Genomic DNA, 23,626 nt, shown 5'->3' with positions numbered 1-23,626 from the left:
GTTCCACTTAAAGAAGTTGGTCTGGTGTGACGACATGATTATGCAAAGATTTTTAGCAGGCTTTGGTGTTTAGGTTTTGCAGATCATAAAATGTCTTATGGGTTTCTTTAAAGATAAAATGCCTGACTTCATTTTATTTGCAAAAGCCTACGTTGGTGTCTCTGATGCCCTCGGACAATTTCAGAGACACTCAACATGTCGGCCAATGCAGTCGCTTTGAAACTGCCAGAGTTTTGGGAGCAAAATGCCGTCACTTGGATTATACAACTAGGCAGTCCTGCATCATTCCTCCTCCTTTCTCTACCTCAATAAGCATGGTCAGCAAGGCCCCAAACATAAGGACACCCAAGGCTGCAAAACAGACAAAGCCGGGTCTGTGCTTTTACCATGTTCGCTTTGGTACGAACACTAGGAAGTGCCGACTGCTTTGCAGCTTTGACAGTGCCAGCACACTGGCACGTCAGAAGTCTGAGAACACCATGGGTTCCAGTTGCCAGGGACGTCCATTACAGACACCCATTCAGGGCAACACTTCCTGTGTGACACGAGTGCTCAAGTGAGAGTGCTAACAGCATCGCCTATTGATAAGGCAAAAGCAACACAACCTCGCTGGAGGTTGCCAATGGCAGCAGGATCCAGACTTACAGACACAACAGTTGATGCCTTGCTTCAGTGGGTGACATTACACATGGGACTTAGTCCTGGCTAAAGTGGCTAGAGTTTAGTGGCTCGGTACAGATTTCCTGTGTACCCAAGGACTGCTAGTTGATCGAAGAACTGCCAGCTTGTGGATGTCATTAGCCTGCTCCCCCAGAAATTTCCCCACAACAACTCTGTCAAGTGCACGCACCTCTGCATGTGAGTTTTCTCAATTGCTGGGCAAATTCTCAAACCTCAGCACGCTCACATTCTCCACAACAGTCACAAAATATGGGGTTGAGCTCCACATTCACAAGCTGGCTGACTAGTCCATGCCTGTGCGCGTAGATTGGACTCAGAAAAGCTGGCACCTGCAAAGGCTGAGTTTGCCAACATGGAAAGACTCAGCATTGTACGCCGCTTGAATACCCCCTGGGCTTCACATCTTCATATGGTCCCTCGATCCAATGGTGATTGCCGCACATCTGATCCCTTGATCATTGCCGCAGTCCCCGATTCGTTTCAGGCCTCTGGGCTGTGATGGCCCAGAGCCTCGCCATTAGGTTATATCACATCATGGCATATCATCAGCAGTCCACCACTCCTTAAAGGCTGCTCAGAGGGCTTCCCTGACCTATGGGCATTGGCATGATCATCTCCATTGGGTCCTGCAGGGGCTCAGAACAGCTCCACGAAGAAGACATGCAGTTGTCCGCAGCTGCGTTGGTATACGGGCAACCATTATGAGTGCCAGGTGATTTCATGCCTGACACCATGACCGCCTGGTTGGCCTCCCAACAGCATTCCACCTCCTTAGTAAATTCAATTCCCTTGCACCTATTCCTACCTCCCATCAGGAGTACAGCACTCTTGGGTTCCTGTTGAACTACATTCCACCTCGTTTGTTTTCGTCCATCATAATGCACGTCCACACCCCCTTAGGCCCACTTAATGATGGCCCGTTCCACATTTTGGAGCAGGGAGATAATACTTTTATCATAGAGGAGTAAACCTGAATGTACGTCAGTAGATCGCCTTAAGCTGGCCTACCAAGGTTTAAAGTATTCCACCGCCATGGCCCTGGCGTTATGACCATGAGCATGTTAACACACCTTTGGATGAGCCAGAAACACCCACCGTTCCTCCACCCATGGAACACAGGACCTGAGAGTGCTGGATTTAGTGAATTCGGGGGTAATGTAATTGGGAGAAATATACAGTCGGCCCTCCTTATCCATGAGGGATTGGTTTGGGACCTCCCGCAGATACCAAAAAATATGGATGCTCAAGTCCCTTATATAAAATGGCATAGTAATTGCATATAACCTACGCACATCCTCCAGTAAACTTTAAATCATCTCTAGATTACTTATAATACCTAATACAATGTAAATGCTATGTGAATAGCTGTTATAATGTAATGTTTAGGGAATATTGACAAGAAAAAAAAATGTACGTGTTCCTGATGAAGGGTCTCGGCCCGAAACATCGCCAGTGCTTCTCCTATAGATGCTGCCTGGCCTGCTGTGTTCCACCAGCATTTTGTGTGTGTTGTACATGTTCCTCTCACGCACAACACAAGCAGCGAATGAATGAGGCGCGAGGCGAACAATGCTCGAACAACGAGTGCTGGAAGAGCACTTCCAGGGTTTCTCGATTCACAGTTGGTTGAATTCGCACATGCAGAACTTGTGGATAAGGAGGGCCGACTGTATATAATTCACAACCACTGACATTGAGTTGAGGTTTCACTTTAAGAGGCTGGTCTGATATGAAGATGTAATTGTGTAAAGATTTTTAGCGCGTTTTGGTATTTAGGTTTGGAGTTCAATAAAATGTGTTATGGGTTTCAGTAAACAAATAACACCTCACTTTGTTTTATTTGCAAAAACCTACACGCTCCTCAGGGATTATTATAGAATCTCCATTTCTATCAGCCAGGTGACTATTTGCCTTCAGTCAACTCTCCTTGAAGTGACTGTTTGGGTTTTCTGTCATCAGATGTCCTTCTGATGTGCCATTTTGACATGTGTAAATGCTGCAAAGATTTATTTGAAATGGAATCTGTGAGTTTAAAATCTTCTCTTGTCACTTAATGCAACATATTCTGTTCAGATAGGTCATGTGGAAGTGGTTAAGCTGTCTGGCATGTCTGCAGCACACTGTCCAAATCTTGCAAGCATGAAGTGGGTATGACAATAACACAAATCATCTTCAGCTTGGTCTTTGAGCACATCCATCTTTCTTTTCGCATTTTGCTTCACAGTCTTTCAAAGCCAAGAGCTGGCTTTTGCTGATCTATTGTTAACTTTGACATCAGTGTTGACTGATTGTAAGAGAGTGCTGCCAAGATACTTTCCATTCTCGGGATAAATATATTCTTGGGCACCATAGCAACTAGCTATTCATATACATGCTCCAGGATGCTCTCCAACCACTCGGAGAATCCTTGATCCTCACACCAAGGATGAAGCACACCATCCAGGAAATTAACTTGAGTTGCAAAAGCATCTGCTTTCCTTACAAACAGACCTTCTACCACAGCAGCCTTCATAGTCATGAGCAGCTGAGCCAACTGTGTGTTGACTGTGCTACTTGACGTCATCCAGCACACCTGACTAAATCCAAAGCAGTATATCTGTCGTAAAGCTATAGCTCAGAACCGGAGCACTTAAATTCGAAATGCCTCCCTTTGCAAAAAGATCCCTGCTGAAATCAACAGTGCAGGTCAGTGAAAAAGAGTTTTGTGATTAAATTTGCAGACCTGGGTATGACTCTAAACTGCAACTGGTGATGAGGCTCTGATTGGGGACTTTCAGAGCTTTGGGGAAAATGGAGTTACCCCTTAGACCTTCATTGCTCCCAGGGCCACTCTGACCCGGAACGGTAGCACCTGCAAAGGTTCCTGCTCAGGATACGAGTGAAGGCCAACGGCAGATCCGGCAGGTTCAGTAACTGAACTTATGACGGAGAAGGCAGATGAGCTAGGGCCTCAAATGACAACGGCTATAGTACAGGCGGATGAACATTTGGGAAGAGAAATGGCGATCTCTTCAATTCGCCCAACAGAAGGCAATAGCAAACCACCGTTGCTGGATACTAGGATTCCTAAAATCTATTTGCTAAGAAAACCATGGTCAAACTCACAAAATGTATCGCACAACAACAGCGTCAAGAGGATCTTCAAGACAATTCTGAAGATGCTTCATTCAGGTGATCCCTGACCATCATCAAGCTACTGCTCATAAAATTCAAGTAAAACAGAAGAAAATTATTGCCACTTGGAATGTAAGAACCCTATATCAAGCAGGAAGATGGACAATGTGATAAATGACATGGAAGGACTAAAGATTACCATCATGGGAATTAGCAAAGTTTGATGGACAGGTGCTGGAACATGTCAGAATAGAAATGAAACAGTAATTTATTCTTGTGGAACATCCATACTAATGGAGTAGGAATTCTTATTGATGAAAACATGGCAAGTCCTTAGATAAAAAAGTTAAAAGCTTATGTCAAAAAGCCAAAGAAAAATGGTTAAACCAGGAATGTGAGCAACTAGAAAGAATCCCTATTACTGATCCAAAATGGGTACATCACCAAATCAAGAATACCACTGGTAGAAAGCTCCTCTGTTCTTCAGGTGGATGTTTGAAAGCAAAGGATGGTACCACTATCATGGAAAAAGATGAGATTATGAACAGATGGACTGAGTATATTCAGGAATTGTTTGAAGACGATCGAGGCGATAAACCAGAAATTAAGAAGAACGTTGAAGGTCCAAGTATTTTATAATCTGAAGATTGTAATGCAATAAATAAGATAAAGAAAGGAAAGGCAGCAGGCCCTGATGAATTAGTAACAGAACAAATTATCACCCTTGAAGATTATGGAATTGAAAAACTTATCACTCTTCCTAAGAAATCTGGAGCAATAGAATGTGAATTACATAGGACCATAAGTTTAATGAGTCATATCACCAAGATACTTCTAAGAATTTTGATGACAAGAGCTAAAAGTAAGATACAAGCTGAAACAGGTAAAGAACAAAATGGGTTTTGAAAGACAAAGGTACAAGAAACACGATATTGATGTTAAGGATACTATCAGAATGAGCTAGTCAAGTGCAAACAGATTGTTTGTTTTATCAACTACACAAAAGCACTTATTAAGTGAAGCACAATAAGTTATTTGAAATATTACAGGAGACTCTAGATCTAGATTTGAAAGACCTCCACCTAATCAGAAATCTGTACTGGGAACAAACTGCCACTGTAAGAATAGATGGAGAAGTGAGTCAGTTTATGAAAATCAAGTGAGGCGTTAGATAAGGATGTGTTTTCTCCCCTGATTTGTTTAATGTGTACAGTGAAACAATACTACAAAAAATAAGAGACATCTTGGGAATCAAAGTTGGTGGTGAAAACATCAATAATTTCAGATATGTGGATGACACTGTGTTAATTGCAAATACGGAGGGAGAACTACAAAACTTCATTGTTACTTTGTTGAAGAAAGTGCAAAAATGGGTCTGTCTATCAATTGCAAAAAGACAGAATGTATGATGATATCCAAAAAGAAGGAGAATCCTATCTGCAGGTTGAGAATAAACGGGGAAGACAGAAAACAAGTACAGAACTTTTGCTACTTAGGAAGCTGAGTGACATCAGATGGCAGGTGCGACATGGAAATTAAAAGAAGAATAGAGATAGCAAAAGACACCTTTACGAGAATGAAGAATACACTGAACAACACTAAACTAGGCATGACAACCTGCCTCAGAGTACTGAAATGTTACGTTTATCCAGTTATGTTATATGGATCTGAATGTTGGACAATATCTAGTAACAAGAGGAAATGAATTGAAGCAGCAGAGATTTGGTTTCTGAGGAGGATGCAAAGAATATCATGGATGAAACGAATATCTAACAAGGATGTCATGAACAGAGCAAGCACAAAAAGAGAAATAATGTATGAGATCATGAAAAGGCAATGTAGCTTCATTGGACATGTGATTAGGAAAGAGGAGTTAGAATGCACGGTAATTATGGGAAAGATTGAAGGGAAGAAGGCAAGAGGAAGGCAAAGACAAATGATGATGGAGACAGCAGCCAGAGAACTAGAAATGAATACAGATGAATTGATCCACTTGACCCAAAACAGGAGTGTGTGGGCCATGGCAGTCAGAGCTCAAACTGGGCACGGCCCTGATGATGATGATTCCATTTGACTTAAAGATTTGAAATGAGTTGCTGGGACAGAGGAGATTACAGTCTTCCCCAGCTCCAGCTTTAATGGACTAACTGATATGTCTTTGGACTGTGGAAGGAAACAGAAGCACCTGGGGAAAATCCACATATTCCACCAGGGGGACATACAATCTCCTTACAAATTATGTTGGAGCTGAGTTCTGAACTCTAACAACCCAAAGGAAACAGCATTGCTCTAACCCCTGTGCTACTGTGGCATCCAACAAGTTACAACAGATAAATAGAGAGGGGGAAATAAGTATACAGTTCTGGTAACTGCACTATACAACATGGAAAAAAGCTTTTCAGCCCAATGAATCCATACTGATCCTACATTACTCACATTTCATTTTTCTCTCCACATCCCCATTAACTCCCTCTTGATTCTACCACTCCCTACAAACCAGCAGCAATTTACAGAGGCCAATTAATCTATGTACTTGTACACCTTTGGGATGTTGGACCAAGTTTGAGCACCCAGTGGAAACTTACATGATACACGGAGAATATCCAAATCCAGTTGGACAGCATGTGAACTCATGTCTCTGGTGCTGTGAAGAGCCATTCTACCAGTTATACCTCTAAGAAAGATGAGATTTTGCTTGAGAATGTGCTTCGGAGATGAGTAGGGCTGCAGGAGATTTAAACAGTTAATAATAAATATGATGATTATTCAGATATGATGTTGAAATGTTAATAATCCCACATCAAATCTATTCACTTAAAGATAGAGTCATGGAGTTGTACTGCACAGAACTGAGCCTTTCTCTCTTCAAGTACATGCCAACCTATTTGCCCATTAGCTGTCTAATGAATATATCTTTTTATGCATTACCTATTGAAGTACATGTCTAAATGCTTCAGAAACATAGTGATTATATCTCATTCCACCACCTTCTCCAGCAATGCCTTCCAGACATCACGCCCTCTGGGTGTAAAAAAAATTACACCTCAGGTTCCCTTTAAAGCTCCTACCTCTCACTTTAAAATATGCCTACTTGTTTTGATATACCTTCTATGTGGGACAAAGTTCAAGTTACCCTACTGACAAGCCTCTCATAATCTTGTGCGAGGTCAGCTTTCAGCTTCTTCCCTCCAGGGAAAATAAACCCAGCCTCTCCATCTCTCCACATAACTAAAGCCCTCCAATCCTGCAACATCCTGGTGGATCTCCTATGTATTCTCTCGAGCAAAATCTCATTCCCCTTAGGTTGCACAGTGGTGTGGCACAGCGCTTCACAGTATAGGTTCAATTCCCGCCACAGACTGTAAGGAGTTTGTACGTTCTTCTCGTGACCACATGGGCTTCTTCCAGGAGCTCTAGTTTCCTTCCACAGTCCAAAGACATACTGGTTGGTAGGATAATTGGTCATTGTAAATTGACCCGTGATTAGCCTCCGGTTAAATCTAAGTGTTGGAAGGACTTATTTCATGCTGTATCTCAATAAATAAACATTAAAAAAAAGTTTCCACTGGGTGCTCAAACTTGGTCCCAAACCCCAAAAGCATACAAGTAGGTAGATTAATAAGCCTCTGTAATGTGCTCCTAGTTTGTAGGGAGTGATAGAATCAAAAGGAAATTCATGGGGACATGGAGAGAATAATGAAATGTGATTAATGTAGGGTTAGAGTAATTGTGTAGTTGATGATCAGTATGGATTCATTGGGCCAAAAGTTCTCTCTGTTCATCTGTTGGGCGCCACAGAAACGTAGGGTTTAAGATGATGCTATACACTTCGGGATGTCAGAGTTCAGAGTTTAATTCTGACATGTGCAAACAATTTGCATGTCATCCCTGTGACCACATGAGTTTCCTCTGGGTGTTCCTGTTTCCTCCCACAGTCCAAAAACGTATCAGTTGGTAGGTTAATTAGTCATTGTAAATTGTCCTGTGATTAGGCTAGAGTTAAATCAGGGGTTGTTGGGCGATGCGACAATGGGGCATTTTCCAAGCTGTATTTCAATAAATAAATAAATAGGCAGTGTCCTCAGCTTTTAATGGGCCTCAGGAAACCAAACAACTGAAGGAGAATGAGGCCTGTTTCTCTATCATTTGCCATTGAAGCAGCGTCTTCGGGTAAGGCACATTGAGTGTTTTCTCCCATTTCACCGAGGTGCAATCTTTTCCCACTTGCCCCCACCCTTCCCAGCTCCACAATCATAGCATCTGGAAGTTTACTGAGGCTTGCATCTGCTGAGCTGGGAAGAGTGAGGGAGAATTTGTTTGAAACATATGAGATCCCAAGGGTTCTTTACTCAGTTGAGTGTGAAAAGGATGTTTCCGCTCGTGACAGAATTAAAATCAAGGGTCATTATTTTAAAATAAGCTACCGTATTTTCTCAAGGGTCACAAACTTTTGAAACTTACCCTTTTTCCAAAAGGGCAGAATCCATAAATATTTCTAAGCCAGAGTTCAAAGTGTTCTTGACAAACAAGGGAGTGAAAGGTCACCATGAATGAGGAGACAAGGTTACAGTTCGAGAAATTGAAGAGCCTGTTTTCGGGAAAAGAACCTTCCTGTGTTGGTAATTGTGATATCAGACTCCACAACGTATTCATGCCACTAGTCTTGGAACTAGATCTCTCTTGGATCAGGCATAACCGCTCAGGGAGTGGGATCAAGATCAAGATCTTGTGCTACAAATTCCAACGTCAGCTTGTTTCACGTTCTTGGACCTATAACACAGCTAGGAATGGTTCAGTGAGACTGGAAACCAATCCTATACAATACATTGACTTCCGGAGAGAGAACTTGTTGAAACATTGAAACACAAGCTCAATATCACATGCTCTTTCCCTTCAACCTAAATCCAAACTTAATCATAGAATTCTGTCCAGACAATACTGGGGGCAGGAGTTAAAGAATATCTTTGTGATTTTCCTATCAACTTTAATATTTAACTATTTCCTTAAGTGAACACACTAATTGAAACCAGTTCTCAGTAAAATCTGAATAAAATTACACTTCTGCAGTCTTAGCTGGTGAAAAGGGATGTCCCAAACTTTTATTTTTAAATTGGCTTTATATTTCTTTCTATGCATCCTTCACATCTTGCTAGGGTACTTCAGTGTTTGGATGATGAGAAAGTGATTTGTTGCTATTGTGTGTGAAGCAGTTTATGGCCTATTCTTGCATATTTGAATGAGGCTCATTAACATTGGTTGGTAAGTTGATGGAGAAGATCCTGACAGGCAGGATTTCTGAACATTTGGACAGGCATAATATGATTAGAAATAGTCAGCATGGCTTTGACAAAGGCAGGCCATGCCTTACGAGCCTGGTGGAATTTTTTAAGGATGTGATTAAACACATTGATGATGGTAGAGCAGTAGATATAGTGTATATGGATTTCAGCAAGGCATTTGATGGTACCCCATGCAAGGCTTCTTGAGAAAGTAAGGAGGCACATGATCCAAGGGGACATTGCTTTGTGCCCACAAAACACAAAAAGTGGCTGTAGATGGGTCATATTCTGCATGGAGGTCGGTGACCAGTGGTGTGCCTCAGCGATCTGTTCCGGGACCTCTTCCCTTTGTGATTTTTATAAATGACCTGGATGAAGAAGTGGAGGGATGGGTTAGTAGATTTTCTGATGACATAAAGGCTGGGGGTGTTGTGGATAGTGTGGAGAGTTGTCAGAGGTTACAGCGGGACATTGATAGGATGCAAAGCTGGGCTGAGAAGTGGCAGATGGAGTTCAACCCAGATAAATGTGGGGTGGTTCATTTTGGTAGGTCAAATATGGTGGCAGAATATAGTATTAATGTTAAGACTCTTGGCAGTGTGGAGGCCCACGGGGATCTTGTAGTCCGAAGCCATAGGACACTCAAAACTGCTACGCAGGTTGACTCTGTGGTTAAGAAGGAATTCAGTGCTTTGGCCTTCATCAATCATGGGCTTTAGTTTAAGAACCGAGAGGTAATGTTGCAGCTATATAGGACCCTGGTCAGACCCCACTTGGAGTACTGTGCTCAGTTCTGGTTGCCTCACTACAGGGAGGATATGGAAGCCATAGAAAGGGTGCAGAGGAGATTTACAAGGATGTTTCCTGGATCGGGGAGCATGCCTTATGAGAACAGGTTGAGTGAACTCGGCCTTTTTTCCTTGGAGCGACGGAGGATGAGAGGTGACCTGATAGAGGTGTATAAGATGATGAGAGGCATTGATTGTGTGGATAGTCGGAGGCTTTTTCCCAGGGATGAAATGGCTAGCACGAGTGGACACAGTTTTAAGGTGCTTGGAAGTAGGAGGTGTCAGGGATAAGTTTTTTTTTACGCAGGGAGTGGTGAGTGCGTGGAATGGGCTGGCAGCGACGGTGGTGGAGGCGAATATGATAGGGTCTTTTAAGAGACTCCTGGATAGGTACATGGAGCTCAGAAAACTAGAGGGCTATGTGTAACCGTAGGTAATTTCTAAGATAAGGGCATGTTCGGCACAGCTTTGTGGGCCAAAGGGCCTGTATTTTGTTGTAGGTTTTCTGTGTTTCTATGTGTGTTTTTTATGTGTGTTTCTATGTAACACACATAAAGTCTATCAGTCATTTGAATGTGTACGTGAAAGCTAGAATTATTGTATCAACTAATCATTGTGCCTTATAACTGTGTCCCTGACCACTCCATGAATGGAAAGATTAATTCTATGCTTCTAATTCTGACGATGGGCCCTCAAGGTTCAATCATATAAGGATGTAGGATGAGGAGAAATAGAACCAGGACTAGGCTCTTTAAGCCTGGCAAAGGACCACACCTAATTTTGTGCCTCATCAATTTTCCCAACCAAAGACCAGAAATTATGACTCTAGTGTCCAAAAATCTATGAGTTGCTGTCTTGAGTGTTTCAAGCCATTAAATGAAGAACTCCAGCAACACACACAAAATGCTGGTGGAACGCAGCAGGCCAGGCAGCATCTATAGGGAGGAGCACTGTCGAGACCCTTCGTCCTGACGAAGGGTCTTGGCCTGAAACGTCAGTGTCGACAGTGCTTCTCCCTATAGATGCTGCCTGGCCTGCTGCATTCCACCAGCATTTTGTGTATGTTGCTTGAATTTCCAGCATCTGCAGATTTCCTTGTGTTTGCCAAATGAAGAATTCCAATAGCTTACAATCTCTGAACTCCATATAATAAACAGGAATCTTTATTGCTTTCTTTGAAGCGAACTTCATACTTATAAATGGGAGGATTATATTGACAGTAACTATTAAATGATTTTTCTTTCTATTCCTGCAGTATAGACAAAGCGAACCATCAGATAAAGCCAACGAAGAGTCCAATGAGAACTATGCCAAACCTGAAAATCCTGTCCCAGAACAATCATCGTCAAAAAATAACGTATTAATCACTGAAATGCTGGCATCTCTGTCCATATTAGAGGAGGCAGAAGCCTCTCTGTTTGAAAAGCACCCAATCAATCAAAGTTATCATGCTAAAGTATTCGCTGGATTAAGTGATATTCTTGAGGTAAGGTACAAGTGACAAACCAGAAACCACAGTAACAATTGCCTCTATTCAAATCCAATGCTTTCTCAGGTTTAAATCTACATTTTTCATAGATTGAAAACATAGGAAAGTAACATAAAGGTCTCCATTCCAAAGATAATATTACAAAGTTCAAAGAGTTTGAGGGCTACAGATCTAAGGCCACCACTACTGCACAGAAAAACATATAAAAACAAAAGGATGTAAATGCCTGTAATTTAATATATTGGACTGAGTCCTACAGAGTGTAATACGATCTTCACAAATTGCCTGTTTGAATTCTTTGAGGAGGTAACATGAAGTTTACACAGAGCTGAGTTGGTAGTTGTTATTTAAATGGATTTTCCAAAGGTCTTTGACAAGGAGTTGTAAGTGAGGCTGCTTACAACAAGATGAGAGCCCATGGTGTTAAAGGCAAGGTATTAGTATGGATAGAAGATTAGCTGACTGGTAGAAGTCAGAGATTGGAGATGAATGGGGCCATTTTTGGACAGTTGCTGTTAATTAGTGGAGTTCTGCAGTTGTCAGTACTGGGGCCGAAATACATGAGTGATCTGGATGAAGGAAATGATGGCATTGTGACCAAGTTTGCGGATAGGTTCAAGATAGGTGGAGGAACAAGTAACGTACCAAAGGACTAGGACAGGTTAAGAGAATGCGCAAAGAAGTGGTAAATGGAAACAGCATAGGGAAGTGTGGGGTTATGCACACTTGACAGGAAGAATAAAGGTGTAGACTATTTTCTGAATGAGGAAAACAGTCAGGAACCAGAGGTTTAAAGGGATTTGAGAATCATAGTTCAGGATTCCCTGAAAAGGATGGATAGAGTAAGTTGCACATTGTGTCCGTAGTAAAGAATGCAAATGAAATGTTAACATTCATTTCAGGAAGATTAAAACGTAAAAGCAACGATGTACTGCTGAAGCTTTATAAGGCATTTGTCAGACCCCATCTGGAATATTGTGTGCAGTTTAGGGCACTTTATCAAAGAAAGGAAGTGGTGGTCCTGGAGTGGATCAAAAGGAAGTTTCCAAGAACGACTCGAGAAAAGAAAAACTTAACAGACGAGAAGTATTTAAAATCTGGACCATACTCAGTGGAATTCAGAATGATAAGAATCTCCTTGAAACCTACTGGATACCGAAAGGCCTGGATAGAGTGGATGTGGAGAAGATGATTCCTTTAATAGGAGAGTCTAAGATTCTCTGTGATCTGAGGGCTAGCCTCAGAATAATAGGACATGGTGAAGAGAAATCTTTTCAGCCAGAGGGTGGTGCTATCACAGAGGGCTGTGTAGGCCAAACCATTGGGTGTATTTAATGCAGAGATTGATAGGCACTTGACTGAAAAGGGTGTTAAGTGTTACAGGGAGAAGGCAGGAGAATGGGGGTAAAAATATCAGCTATAATTGAATGGCAGAGCAGACTCAAAGAGAAGCATGGCACGGTTCATCTTATTTTGCTGTCTTATAGTGTAATTACATTTACGTAAGATATTTTAAAAAAATAAACTTCTGCCTGTGTTTGTGAAGTTAGATTCTAAGGATGAACGGGAAGCAGATAATCCACTGGAGACATCCTTACCTGGTCTCAAACCGTTTCCGGAAATTAACTCAGACTTGCCTGACGTAGACAACAGGAGAGCACATACTGTCACTGAGATCATCAATACAGAGATGCAGTATGTAAAAAATTTACGGGACATTTACGAGGTAGGCAGTCGAAAGATATAAAGTACAGTTATCTGACACTTTTCAATTTAAGGAGATAAGAATACGAGAAACAGAACCAGAAGTCAGCATTTTCTGTGAATCAGAATCAATATGATCACAACTGGCCCTGTATCTTATCTATCTTCCCAAAATACGTCCTGTGATCAATAAGTTTTAGTCCTGAGCATCAGCAATTTTCAGGTGAAGATTTCAAAGATTTATAATCCTTCGATAAAGAATTTTAGCCCCTTGAGCCTGTAACATCTGTTGGCAGGGGCAATACTGATAGTTCCATTCCTCTGCTGTGTCCCCATGGTGCTGCAATTATTCTTCCTTCATGTGTTGATTCCTTTTTAAAAGCCGCAGTTGAATCTGCCAGATGCTAACTCTGCTGCATTAACGGAGCTTCTCACCTTTTCCCTTCCACTTCCCTGATACCTTGCTGCATTTTCCATTTCTTTTTTTTAATTTATGTTCTCTGATCTTGACTCTTACACCAATGAGAAAATTCTCTTTGTGTATTCTATCTGTCCCACTTATTTAGAACTCCTCTATCTGATGTCTTCTCAACTTCCTCTACCCTAAAAAAATCCTACTTTATCTAATTTTTCCTGTACAGCAAGAACACACGTAACAGGGAGAGGATTAGAATAGTTGGCTGCCTGTCTAAGTCAATAAGATCACGGCAAATTCATTCTTAGCCTCAACTCCACATTCCTTGACTCTCCTCTGGTTTAAACCTCTCACAGTTACGACCTTGAATATATTCAGTGACTCCTCTTCCACAGCTTTCTTGGGTTGAGAACTCCAATGACTCACATTTCCCTGAGGCAAGAATTTTCTCCTCACTCCGTCTTAAATGAGGAACTTATTATACTGAAATATTGATGCCCCTAGTTCTAAATACCCCCACTAGGGAAATCTTCCTCTCAGCATCCATCTATCATCCCCACTTAGAATCATATCTGTTGCAATACTACCACTTCTTAGCCTTCTGTATTCCAACGTGGTCAACCTTACCTGATACATCAACCACTTCTTCTCAGGAATCAACCTCTCTCTGCACTGCTTCAAATGCGAACACATACTTCCTTTCAGGAAGAGATCAAAATTACACACAGTACTCCACATACAGTTACTCTCTAGGTATAGTTGTGCAACGAACCCCAGAATAAATCCTGATCTTTGCTTCTACCTGTTGAATCTTCCGTGTGCTTAGCTTTTTCCCAAAGCCTAGATATGGGAGTTGTTAGGTTAATTAACCACTGGGTGTTGTCTCTGGTGTGCTTTAGGGAAATTGGTGGGAATGGGAGAGAATTTAATGGGATTAGTTTAAAATTGTTGCTTCATTGGTGCCGTGGATTTGGTGGCTTGCTTTTTTTCTATATAACTTTATGACGTATAATCTTAATAGACTTGTGAAGCCTGCCTCAAAATGTTCCTACTTTTAGAATTATTTTTGACTGCAATAAAGACCAATATCCTATTAGTCTTGCTAATTACATGCTGTATCAGCTCATCAGCCTCACTGATCCCTCTTCATTTCATGGTCGTGTTCTCTTTTAAATAGATCTTGCATTCTTCCTTCCAAATTTTCCCATAAAATACTAATAGGACAGTCCTGATGATGGGTCTCAGCCCGAAACATCAACTGTTGACTCTTTTCCATAGATGCTGCCTGGCCTGATGAGTTCTTCCAGCATTTTGTGTGTGTTGTTTGGATTTCCAGCTTCTGTAGGTTTTCTCTTGTTTGCTTTTGGAATCTGTCAACTTCTACCATCTACATAAATAAGTCATATCTCCTTGCATGTTCTGGGTGCTCTACTCACAACCTTACATTGTATTTTCAGTAAGTATGGCTGCAGTGCACTTGTTTGCAACAACAACATCATTAATACAGTATATTAATAATTGAGTTCCTAGTATTGATCTCTGTAGCACCCCAGCAGCTACAGACTGCTCATCTCTTATTTGGCTAATGCATCGCTCCCATTCCATGCAATTTCATCTTCTGCAGTGATATTATGCCCTACAACATATTGAATGCCTTCTGGAAATCCATATACACAATGCCTATTTATTCCTTTGTATCTATCTGTCTGTTTCATCCTAACAAATATGTCACACATGATTTTCCCCACATGGAAGCATATTGATTGTGTTTGGTTATCTTATGGCTTTCCAAATGTCATGCTGTTAACTAGTAAATAACAAGTGCAGGTATTTTCCCATTGACAGATATTAGACTAACATATGTCTGCCTCACTCCTTTCTGGAACAGCATCAATATAGTTGCAGTTTTCCAGACCTCTGGTCTTCTGCAGAGACAAAGGAATTTTGCAGATTTAAAAGGAACTCTTGTTTTCTGCACAGTCACTTCTTTTTGCACCCGAGGATTCAGAACACAAGATTCACCCTAGGTTCACCAGATTGATTCCTGGGATGGCAGGACTTTCATATGAAGAAAGACTGGATCGACTAGGCTTATATGCACTGGAATTTAGAAGATTGAGGGGGGATCTTATTGAAATGTATAGAATTCTAAAGGGATTGGACAGGCTAGATGCAGGAAGATTGTTTCCGATGTTGGGGAAGTCCAGAACGAGGGGTCACAGTTTAAGGATAATGGGGAAACCTTTTAGGACCGAGATGAGGAAAAACTTCTTCACACAGAGTGTGGTGAATCTGTGGAATTCTCTGCCACAGGAAACAGTTGAGGCCGGTTCATTGGCTATATTTAAGAGGAAGTTAGATATGGCCCTTGTGGCTAAAGGGATCAGGGGGTATGGAGAGAAAGCAGGTACAGGGTTCTGAGTTGGATGATCAGCCATGATCATACTGGATGGCGGTGCAGGCTTGAAGGCCGAATGGCCTACTCCTGCACCTATTTTCTATGTTTCTATGTTTCTACAAGAGATTTGTAGATTTTATAGCCTCACTGGTGGAGACAGATGTTGCAATCTGCAATGGTTTGAGCAAGTTCTCAGGGCTGTATATGGTGATATATATGTACGTTGATAATAAAATTTACTTTGAGCTTTGAAAGTCTGTTGAGGAAAGGAATTGTCAATGTTTTGGGTCAGGACTGAAATATACAAGGTTTCAACCCAAAACATCCACAGCTTTTTTACTCCCAAAGTCATTGCTCAACCCATTGGGTTCCTCTGGCAGATTCTTCGGTGTTTAGCTTGTTCATCTTTGCGGGTTTCTTAATCAAGGAATGTATTCTTTTGAAATTCGGAACTAAGTTACCGTGGTTTCATACCGCATCATAGAGTGTCAACCCCGTGCTTAGACTCTGAGTGGTTTTGGCTTGCTTTCAGGTAACCACTATACCAAGAGATGCAAATCTTAGTTTGTCTTTAAGCAATGCATAACATCATGATGCATCAATTCACAGGCTGTCACACACATACACTCTGCCCATTACACTATTGGCATTTAGTGCAGCAATGAGGGTCCCCCCATCTCTGTTTGTCCTTAGTCATCTTCTCTATTGTGCTCCAGGTGTGGCTCAGGGCCTCTACTATACAGCACCAAGTTGTCCTTGGTCCCCATTTTTCCTCTGCCCATCAAGGGTCGAATGAATTGCTGTCTTAATGATGGAGTTGCCGTCTCTTCTCATCACATACCCCAACCTTCTCCAACATTTCCTTGTGATGATTGTGGCCATGTCCTGCCAGTGACAGTGAAGGAGCAGGGGTGTGGGCGGACATCTTTCTTGGCCAGGAAACACAGAGGATCTTCTGAAGGCTCATGGTATAGAATGACGAAAGCTTTGCAAGGTTGCTCCCTGTCATGTGCCAACATTCTGACCCGTACAAGAACGGGGAAGGAACAGAGCTCTGGTGCAGCTTCACCTTGGCCTGGGCGCTGTACTTGGTTGATCCCCATATGTTGCTTATTGATCTGAAGACATTTCTAGCTTTGCTGAATCTGTTTCACATTTCACCATAATGAATTATATAAACAACAAAGAATACTTAATCAAACAACATATTTATAATATTACTCAAATATTACTGAAATATTAATGTAATGCCCTGGTTAAAACTGTATTTCTACTGCTATGCTGTCCAGCATTTTATTTTAGCAGTTTTCTGCAAACACAATGTGCTCTGTTAGCAAGCTTCATAAACTAGAACTTTGGTTTCAGTAGGAGATAAGGAGCCTTTTACTCCATTTAGAATGTTGTGTCAGTCAGTGGCCTGTGCCTTGGTATGTGTTGTAACTTCCTATGCAGTGGGATGTGATGGAAGTTTTGAGAGGGCTGGGTGCGATCAGTTTTCTGAAGGACAGGAGTCTAGTTTGGGGTCTTTTGTTAGGCGGTGCGGAGAAACAACAAAGGAAGGCGCTTAGAGGATCCCACCTGAAGGGGAGACCCTATTGCATGGTGTGTTTTGTGCAGACAAATGGTTTCATGGAGGAAATGCCAATACTTCTGAGTTAGCCAGCCTGTTAGTGATGTTCTTCGAGGGAAGCTTGACCTGTGGCTGCTGATGGGAATTCAGTGCTGTGAGTAAAGTGATACACCCACCCAACTACTACAGAATGAGCTCCAATGTTTATGTGCACAGTTAGACTGTTTTAACCGTAATGGGCCCTTTTTCAGTAAACTGTTTGCTAAAGTTGAAATATTGGTAAATATATTTCCACTGTAACTTTATTCCGACATTTCCTGGTGAACAATAGCATTGCGTGGGGCTGTATTTACACTGTGTTCACCACAATTCTTGTTCCTTCACCAGAACATTCCAACTTCCCTGTTTGGATGAACCCAAATCATGCCATCCCTAGACATGTGTTGCTTATTGAAGGAGGCCTTCCCACCACTGAGTCAGGTAGCAGTTAGCAGAGTTAGCTTAAATGCCAAGTTTGTTATGAGCTATAGTGAAAGGATTACATTGGATACACAACACCCTCTACCCAGCAACTTGTTAGCAAATGTGCAGTCACATTTGAGAACATGAGGATAATATTGCTGTATAGGTGGGAAATGAGAAATTGTTGTGTTCTGTGTTTTACTGAGACATGGCTTGATCCCATTCAGGCTAGATCGAACTGCTGATTCAGAAAAGACAAAAGGTGAGTGGGGGGGATATGTTTCATGATTAACTCTATGTGGTAGTTTTCTCATGCTCATGTTTCCCCAAACTTGATCACTTAATGATCAAATGTCAACCATTCTATTTACCAAGAGAATTCTCCTCTGTGATCCTGATCACATTTTACATACCTCCATTGGCTGATGGAATCAGGCACTTGAGATGGCATGTTGCCATCACCAAACAGGACACAGACCATTTCAGATCAGCTGAGGACTTTAATTAGGCTTGTTATCTCTGCCCAATTACCTTCTGCATATTACCTGTAGCACCAGAGGTCCCAACACACGACCTCTAAGACAAGGAATGCCTATCGTTCCATGCCCAGATCGCGTTTTGCAAAATCTGATCACTTGGCTATCGTTCTCCTACCTGCATACAGACCGAGGCTAAAGGGCAAGGCTCCAGAAATGACAACAACAAGGAAGTGGTGATAGAGGCAGAGAAGCCGCTAAGAAATTGCTTCGAGTCTGTGGATTGGGCTGTGTTCAAGGCGTCATCAGTGGATCTGAATGAATACACCATGGTTGTCACAGCCTTTATAAAAACTGTCCTAGACAAGTGCATCCCCACAAAATCAGCCAAAGTCTTCCCCAACTAGAAGCCCTGGCTGAACCATGATATCCATAATCTGCTGAGGGCCAGATCAGAGGCATTCAGGTCTGATGACCTAGGAAAATACAAGGGTCCAGGTACGTTCTCCAGAAAGCCACCTGACTGGCAAAATGGCAATTCCAAATTAAACTTGGATCACTGAAGGATGCTCAACAGCTGTGGAGGGGATTGAATTGTATTACCTCTTACAAAGTGAAATTAAGTGATGTAGATAACAACAGGGCTTCACTTCCAGATGCACACAATGCCTCTGCTTATTTTGACCATCAAAATATGAAAGAACTTCTACGAACTCCCACAGCCCCTGGTGACTCTATGATTGCAGTCACTGATGTGAAAGCATCTTTCAGGATAGTGAACCTAGATGAGGCAATTGGCCAAATAAAAAAAAAATGTGCTGATAAACTAGTTGGAGTGTTCACCAATATCATTAACCTCTTGCTTTGGCAGTCTGAGGTACCCACCTGCTTCAAGCAGGGCTCAAACATCCTGATGCCTAAGAAAAATGTTGTAAACTACCTCAATAACTAACAGCCAATCGCAATTACATCCACAGTGATAAAGTACTTTAGGAGGCTGGTGATGAAACAAGTCAATTCCTGCCTGAGAGATGACTTGGATGCACTCCAATTTGCTTAGAGGCATACCAGATCCACAGCAGACACCATTTCCTCGCTCTTCACTCAGCCCTGGAACATTTAGACAGTAAAGATGCATATATTGGGAGGCTTCTTATTGACTGCAGCTTGGCATTCAATATTATCATTCCCTCAAAACTAATCAAGCAGTTTTAAGCCTTTGGCTAACCTCTTTGTGCAATGGGATCCTCAATTTCATCACCTGCAGACCCAGTCACTTCTGATTGACAACAACATTTCCCCCACAATCTCCATCAGCATGGGTGCATCACAAGGTCTTGTGCTTAGCCCCTTCCTGTACTCACTTTATATCTATGACTGTGAGGCTAAGCACAGCTCCAACCCCATAGTTAAGTTTGCTGATAGCACCACAGTCATTGGCCAAATCAAAGGTGGTAACTAATCAGCATATAGGAGGGAGATTGGAAATCTCGCTGAGTGGTGCCAGTCTCAGTCAAGAGTTAGGAGATGATTACTGACTTCAGGAGAAGAAAACTAGAGGTCCATAAGCTGGACCTCATTTGGGGGATCAAAGGTGGAGAGGGTCAACAATTTTACATTCCAGCAGTGTTATCATTTCAGAGAACATTTCCTGGGTGCCATTATGAAGAAAGCACAGCAGCACCTCTACTTCCTTCGAAGTTTTTGAAGGTTTAATATGATATCTAATACTTTGACAAATGCTTATAAATGTGTGGTGGAGACTATATTGACTGCTATGGAAATGTGAATGCCCTTGAATGGAAAATCCTACAAAAAGTAATGGATATGGCCTAGTACATCTTCGGTAAAGTCCTCTCCACCATTGAGCACATTCATACGCAGCGCTGTCGCAGGAAAGTAGCATCCTTCATCAAGAACATCCACCACTTGGGCTATGCTCGCTTCTCATTGCTATCATCAGGAAGAAGGTACAGGAGCCTCAGAACTCACATCACCACATTCAGGGACAGTTACTCCTCAACCATCAAGCTTTTGAACCAGTGCTGATAACATCATTTGATATCACTTGCCCCATCCCATATCTGTTCCCACAACCTATGGATTGACTTTTAAGGACTCTTGATCTCATGTTCTCAATATTTATTGTGTGTTTGTTTGTTTATTTATTATTATTATTATTTCTCTTATATGTGCACAGCTGGGTGTGGTCTTTCATAGATTGGATGATGATTCTTGGAATTACTGAATATTCCCACAAAAAAATGAATTTCAGGGTTGTATTTGGTAAAATATACATATTGTACTTTGTTAATAAATTTACTTTGAACTTTGACGTAAATATTGATTTTCTAGCTGTTTTGAAAATTTAGTGTCAAATGGTTTGAGGAATATTCAGCATTGCTAACATAGAAAATGGGCTGAGGTTGGATAAAACTATGCATGTAATCCAGATGATGATGAATTAATGACATGATATATTTTTCCCTTTTCAGCATGACCATTTTTACTCCTGATTTGTCTTTAGATAGTCTCACTGTGTGTTGTTCTTGTCTACCCACATCAATACCTTTCCCTAATACAGATTCTCAAGCTCAAGTCCCCTGTAATTTGTAGTTTTAAATATAAATTGAGTCTTCCGGTTAAGACAGTAGGTTGAATTTGCAAAGTGATTCCCAGCAAATGAATATGCTTCAACTACTGAATCAGGGCTTCAGGCTGGCAGGGGAGGGGGTGTAGTCTTAGAATTCGGGCAAGGCAGGCTGATCCCGGAGTTTGGGCAAGGCAGGAGGATCCCGGAGTTCACTGAGCAGGCTACATAACTCCTGGGCAGGGCACAGACCTCCCAGGCAGCAACACAGGGGCCTGGGCAGGTCACAGGGCACCTGGGTAGGTTACAGGGCACAACCCATCAAAGGAGAGGGATAGGAAGGGGCAGAACCCTCTGGGCAGGCCACATAACCCCTAGGCAGGGCCCAGACCTCCCAGGCAGGAGCACAGGGGTCTGAGCAGGTCACAGGGCACCTGGGTAGGTTACAGGGCACAACCTGTCAGTAGTGAGGGATGGAAAGGGGCAGAGTCCCCCACCAGGCAACAGCAGTCCAGCCATGCTTGCCCAACAGAGGCAAGGGATAGGAAGGGATCTAGGTCCAGGGTGACTGCCAGACTTACTCAAAGAACTCATCTTTAACAAGGGGAACTCCAAGCCAGGCAACCAGAGGAACAGGACAACCCCTAGCTCTACTTAGTCCCAGAGCCCCCTATATACACCGCCAGCCGATGGGCATCAGGTGCGCCTCTTGAGCCCCAACAAGCCACGATGATCCACAGGTGTGACTAATTGGGCTCAAGGGCAAAAGGAGGGACGGCTTCAAGATCCAGAGTCCGGACCATGCGGACCGGATCAAGACCCGGAATGCAGGTTCCGGACTGGACCATAACACAAACATGCTAAATGAATTGGGGAAAAAGTATTCCTGTTGTTGAACAAAATGCTCAAATAAAAATAAGATAACCATTTTCACCTCTTCATTTCAGGGTTACTACAGAGAGTGTCAGAAAGCAAAAGACTTGTTCTCTCACAAACGGTTGGTAAGTCTCTTTTCAAACATCGGGGACATCTACAAAATGCACAAGAGATTGCTGTCCAGTATGGAGAGGAGGTACAATCCACAGCAACCCCACTTGAGTGAATTTGGTGCCTGTTTCATTGAGCAAGTGAGTACTAGTGAGCTTTTCCAATTTTCCTTTGACAAGTGTAAAACACCTATAAATCCACAAGCCACAAAGCTGGCTCTTGATATGTTCGAAGGAATTTTAATGCAGCTTCAACTTGTTGTAAGAACAGTAGGGTATGAAACAATGTGAACACCACCAGCATGGCCAACTAAAATTGATGTTGGACTTCTGAGAACTCTGAAAACACTCAGCAGAGTGGAAGTTTCAGCTTTTGTCAGGACTGATGTTGCATGTTGTAAAGCAGTACAGAGGAAGCGGGGTGCAGGGCAAGTGTCGATGAAAATACTAAACTTTGATAAAATGGAAGGCAATATAATAGGTATGATAATAGATCACCAGTTTCTGTAAAGTTCATGCCACAATTTTGAATTCAACATTTCAGACTATAGCTTCTCATTCCATGTTTTAGCTGCTAGTACTGGTGATGCCTTTATCACTTGCATATCCTCTTTGTTATTGGTTTGCTACTAAATCTTGTCTCAGTATCACCTCTGTTTATCTTGCATCATCATTTCTTTGTCAAATACTCTCACTCACTTTCCATCCCCTTTGAAACTTTCTATGATGGACCGTGGTGGCATCCGTTAGTCTTGCGAGACCATGGATCTGCGCCTGGAAAGTCTTGCTTTAGTTGCCACCGCGGTGAGGCGATGCTAGAGTGTCCTCTCCACGGCGCAGGTCTGGGCAAGGTTGTATGGAAGACCGGCAGTTGCCCTTGCTGCAAGTCTCCCCTCTCCACACCACCGATGTTGTCCAAGGGAAGGGCAAGGGCCGATACAGCTTGGCACCAGTGTCTTCACAGAAGTTGGCAGAACGAGGTTGAAGGCAACGTCGGACTGCCTTTGGGACTCCAGCTCCAGAGTGTCCTCAGGGTTTACTCCTGAAGCCTTTCCCATGAGTGGGTATGGCCGCAAGGCAGCTGAGGTTTGAAATCAGAGTTTTCCCTCTCTTAGATGGACTGCCTTCCCAAGCTGACGAGCTCCATCTATCCGAAATGATGGACCGTTGACCTCAAAATTTACCTCATCATGATCTTCGTCCATATTGCTTACCCACATTGCCCTTTCCCTGTAGCCGTTCCACTTTATTCTGCAGTCTGTTATTGCTTCACCTTGTGCTACCTCGAAGTACTGTGGTGATTTGAACACTAATGCAAGACAAGCTTTTCGTTGTACCTCTGTACATGTGACAATAACAAACTAATTTCAATTCCAGTGTAATCCTTTCCTTCTCTACTCCATTCCCTACCATTACATTTACACTTCTGTCAGTTCTTACAATGGACCATCTATCTGACGTACCTGTGTTCCATCCACAATGGCCACCTACCACCCCCTATTGTAAACCATTCTAATTCCCCCTCCCATTCCCATACTGACTTCTCTATCCTTGGTCTCCTCTGCTGCTAGGTGAGGTGAAATGCACTCAAAGAGCAGTACCTAATATTCCACCTGCTTAGCCTCCAGCCCAATAACATGAACATTGAAATCTTCTCTTTTATGTAACTTGCTC

At 42.3% G+C, this 23,626-nt stretch overlaps 1 protein-coding gene across 1 annotated transcript in view; it reads left to right on the top strand.

Moving 5' to 3' along the window:
- The first annotated feature begins 314 nt into the window (after positions 1–314).
- Positions 315–23,626, top strand: part of LOC132403683 (rho guanine nucleotide exchange factor 4-like) — a 45,885-nt gene continuing 22,573 nt past the window's right edge. The window contains exons 1-4 of the mRNA XM_059987243.1: positions 315–399; positions 1,314–1,393; positions 11,118–11,348; positions 21,914–22,093. Coding sequence (XP_059843226.1) covers positions 315–399; positions 1,314–1,393; positions 11,118–11,348; positions 21,914–22,093 — 576 coding nt within the window. The remainder of the gene's footprint in view (positions 400–1,313; positions 1,394–11,117; positions 11,349–21,913; positions 22,094–23,626) is intronic.

This window comes from Hypanus sabinus, chromosome 2 (genome assembly GCF_030144855.1).
Source record: "Hypanus sabinus isolate sHypSab1 chromosome 2, sHypSab1.hap1, whole genome shotgun sequence".
Classification (NCBI taxonomy): Eukaryota; Metazoa; Chordata; class Chondrichthyes; order Myliobatiformes; family Dasyatidae; genus Hypanus; species Hypanus sabinus.
This window is presented reverse-complemented; position numbering and strand designations above follow the sequence as displayed.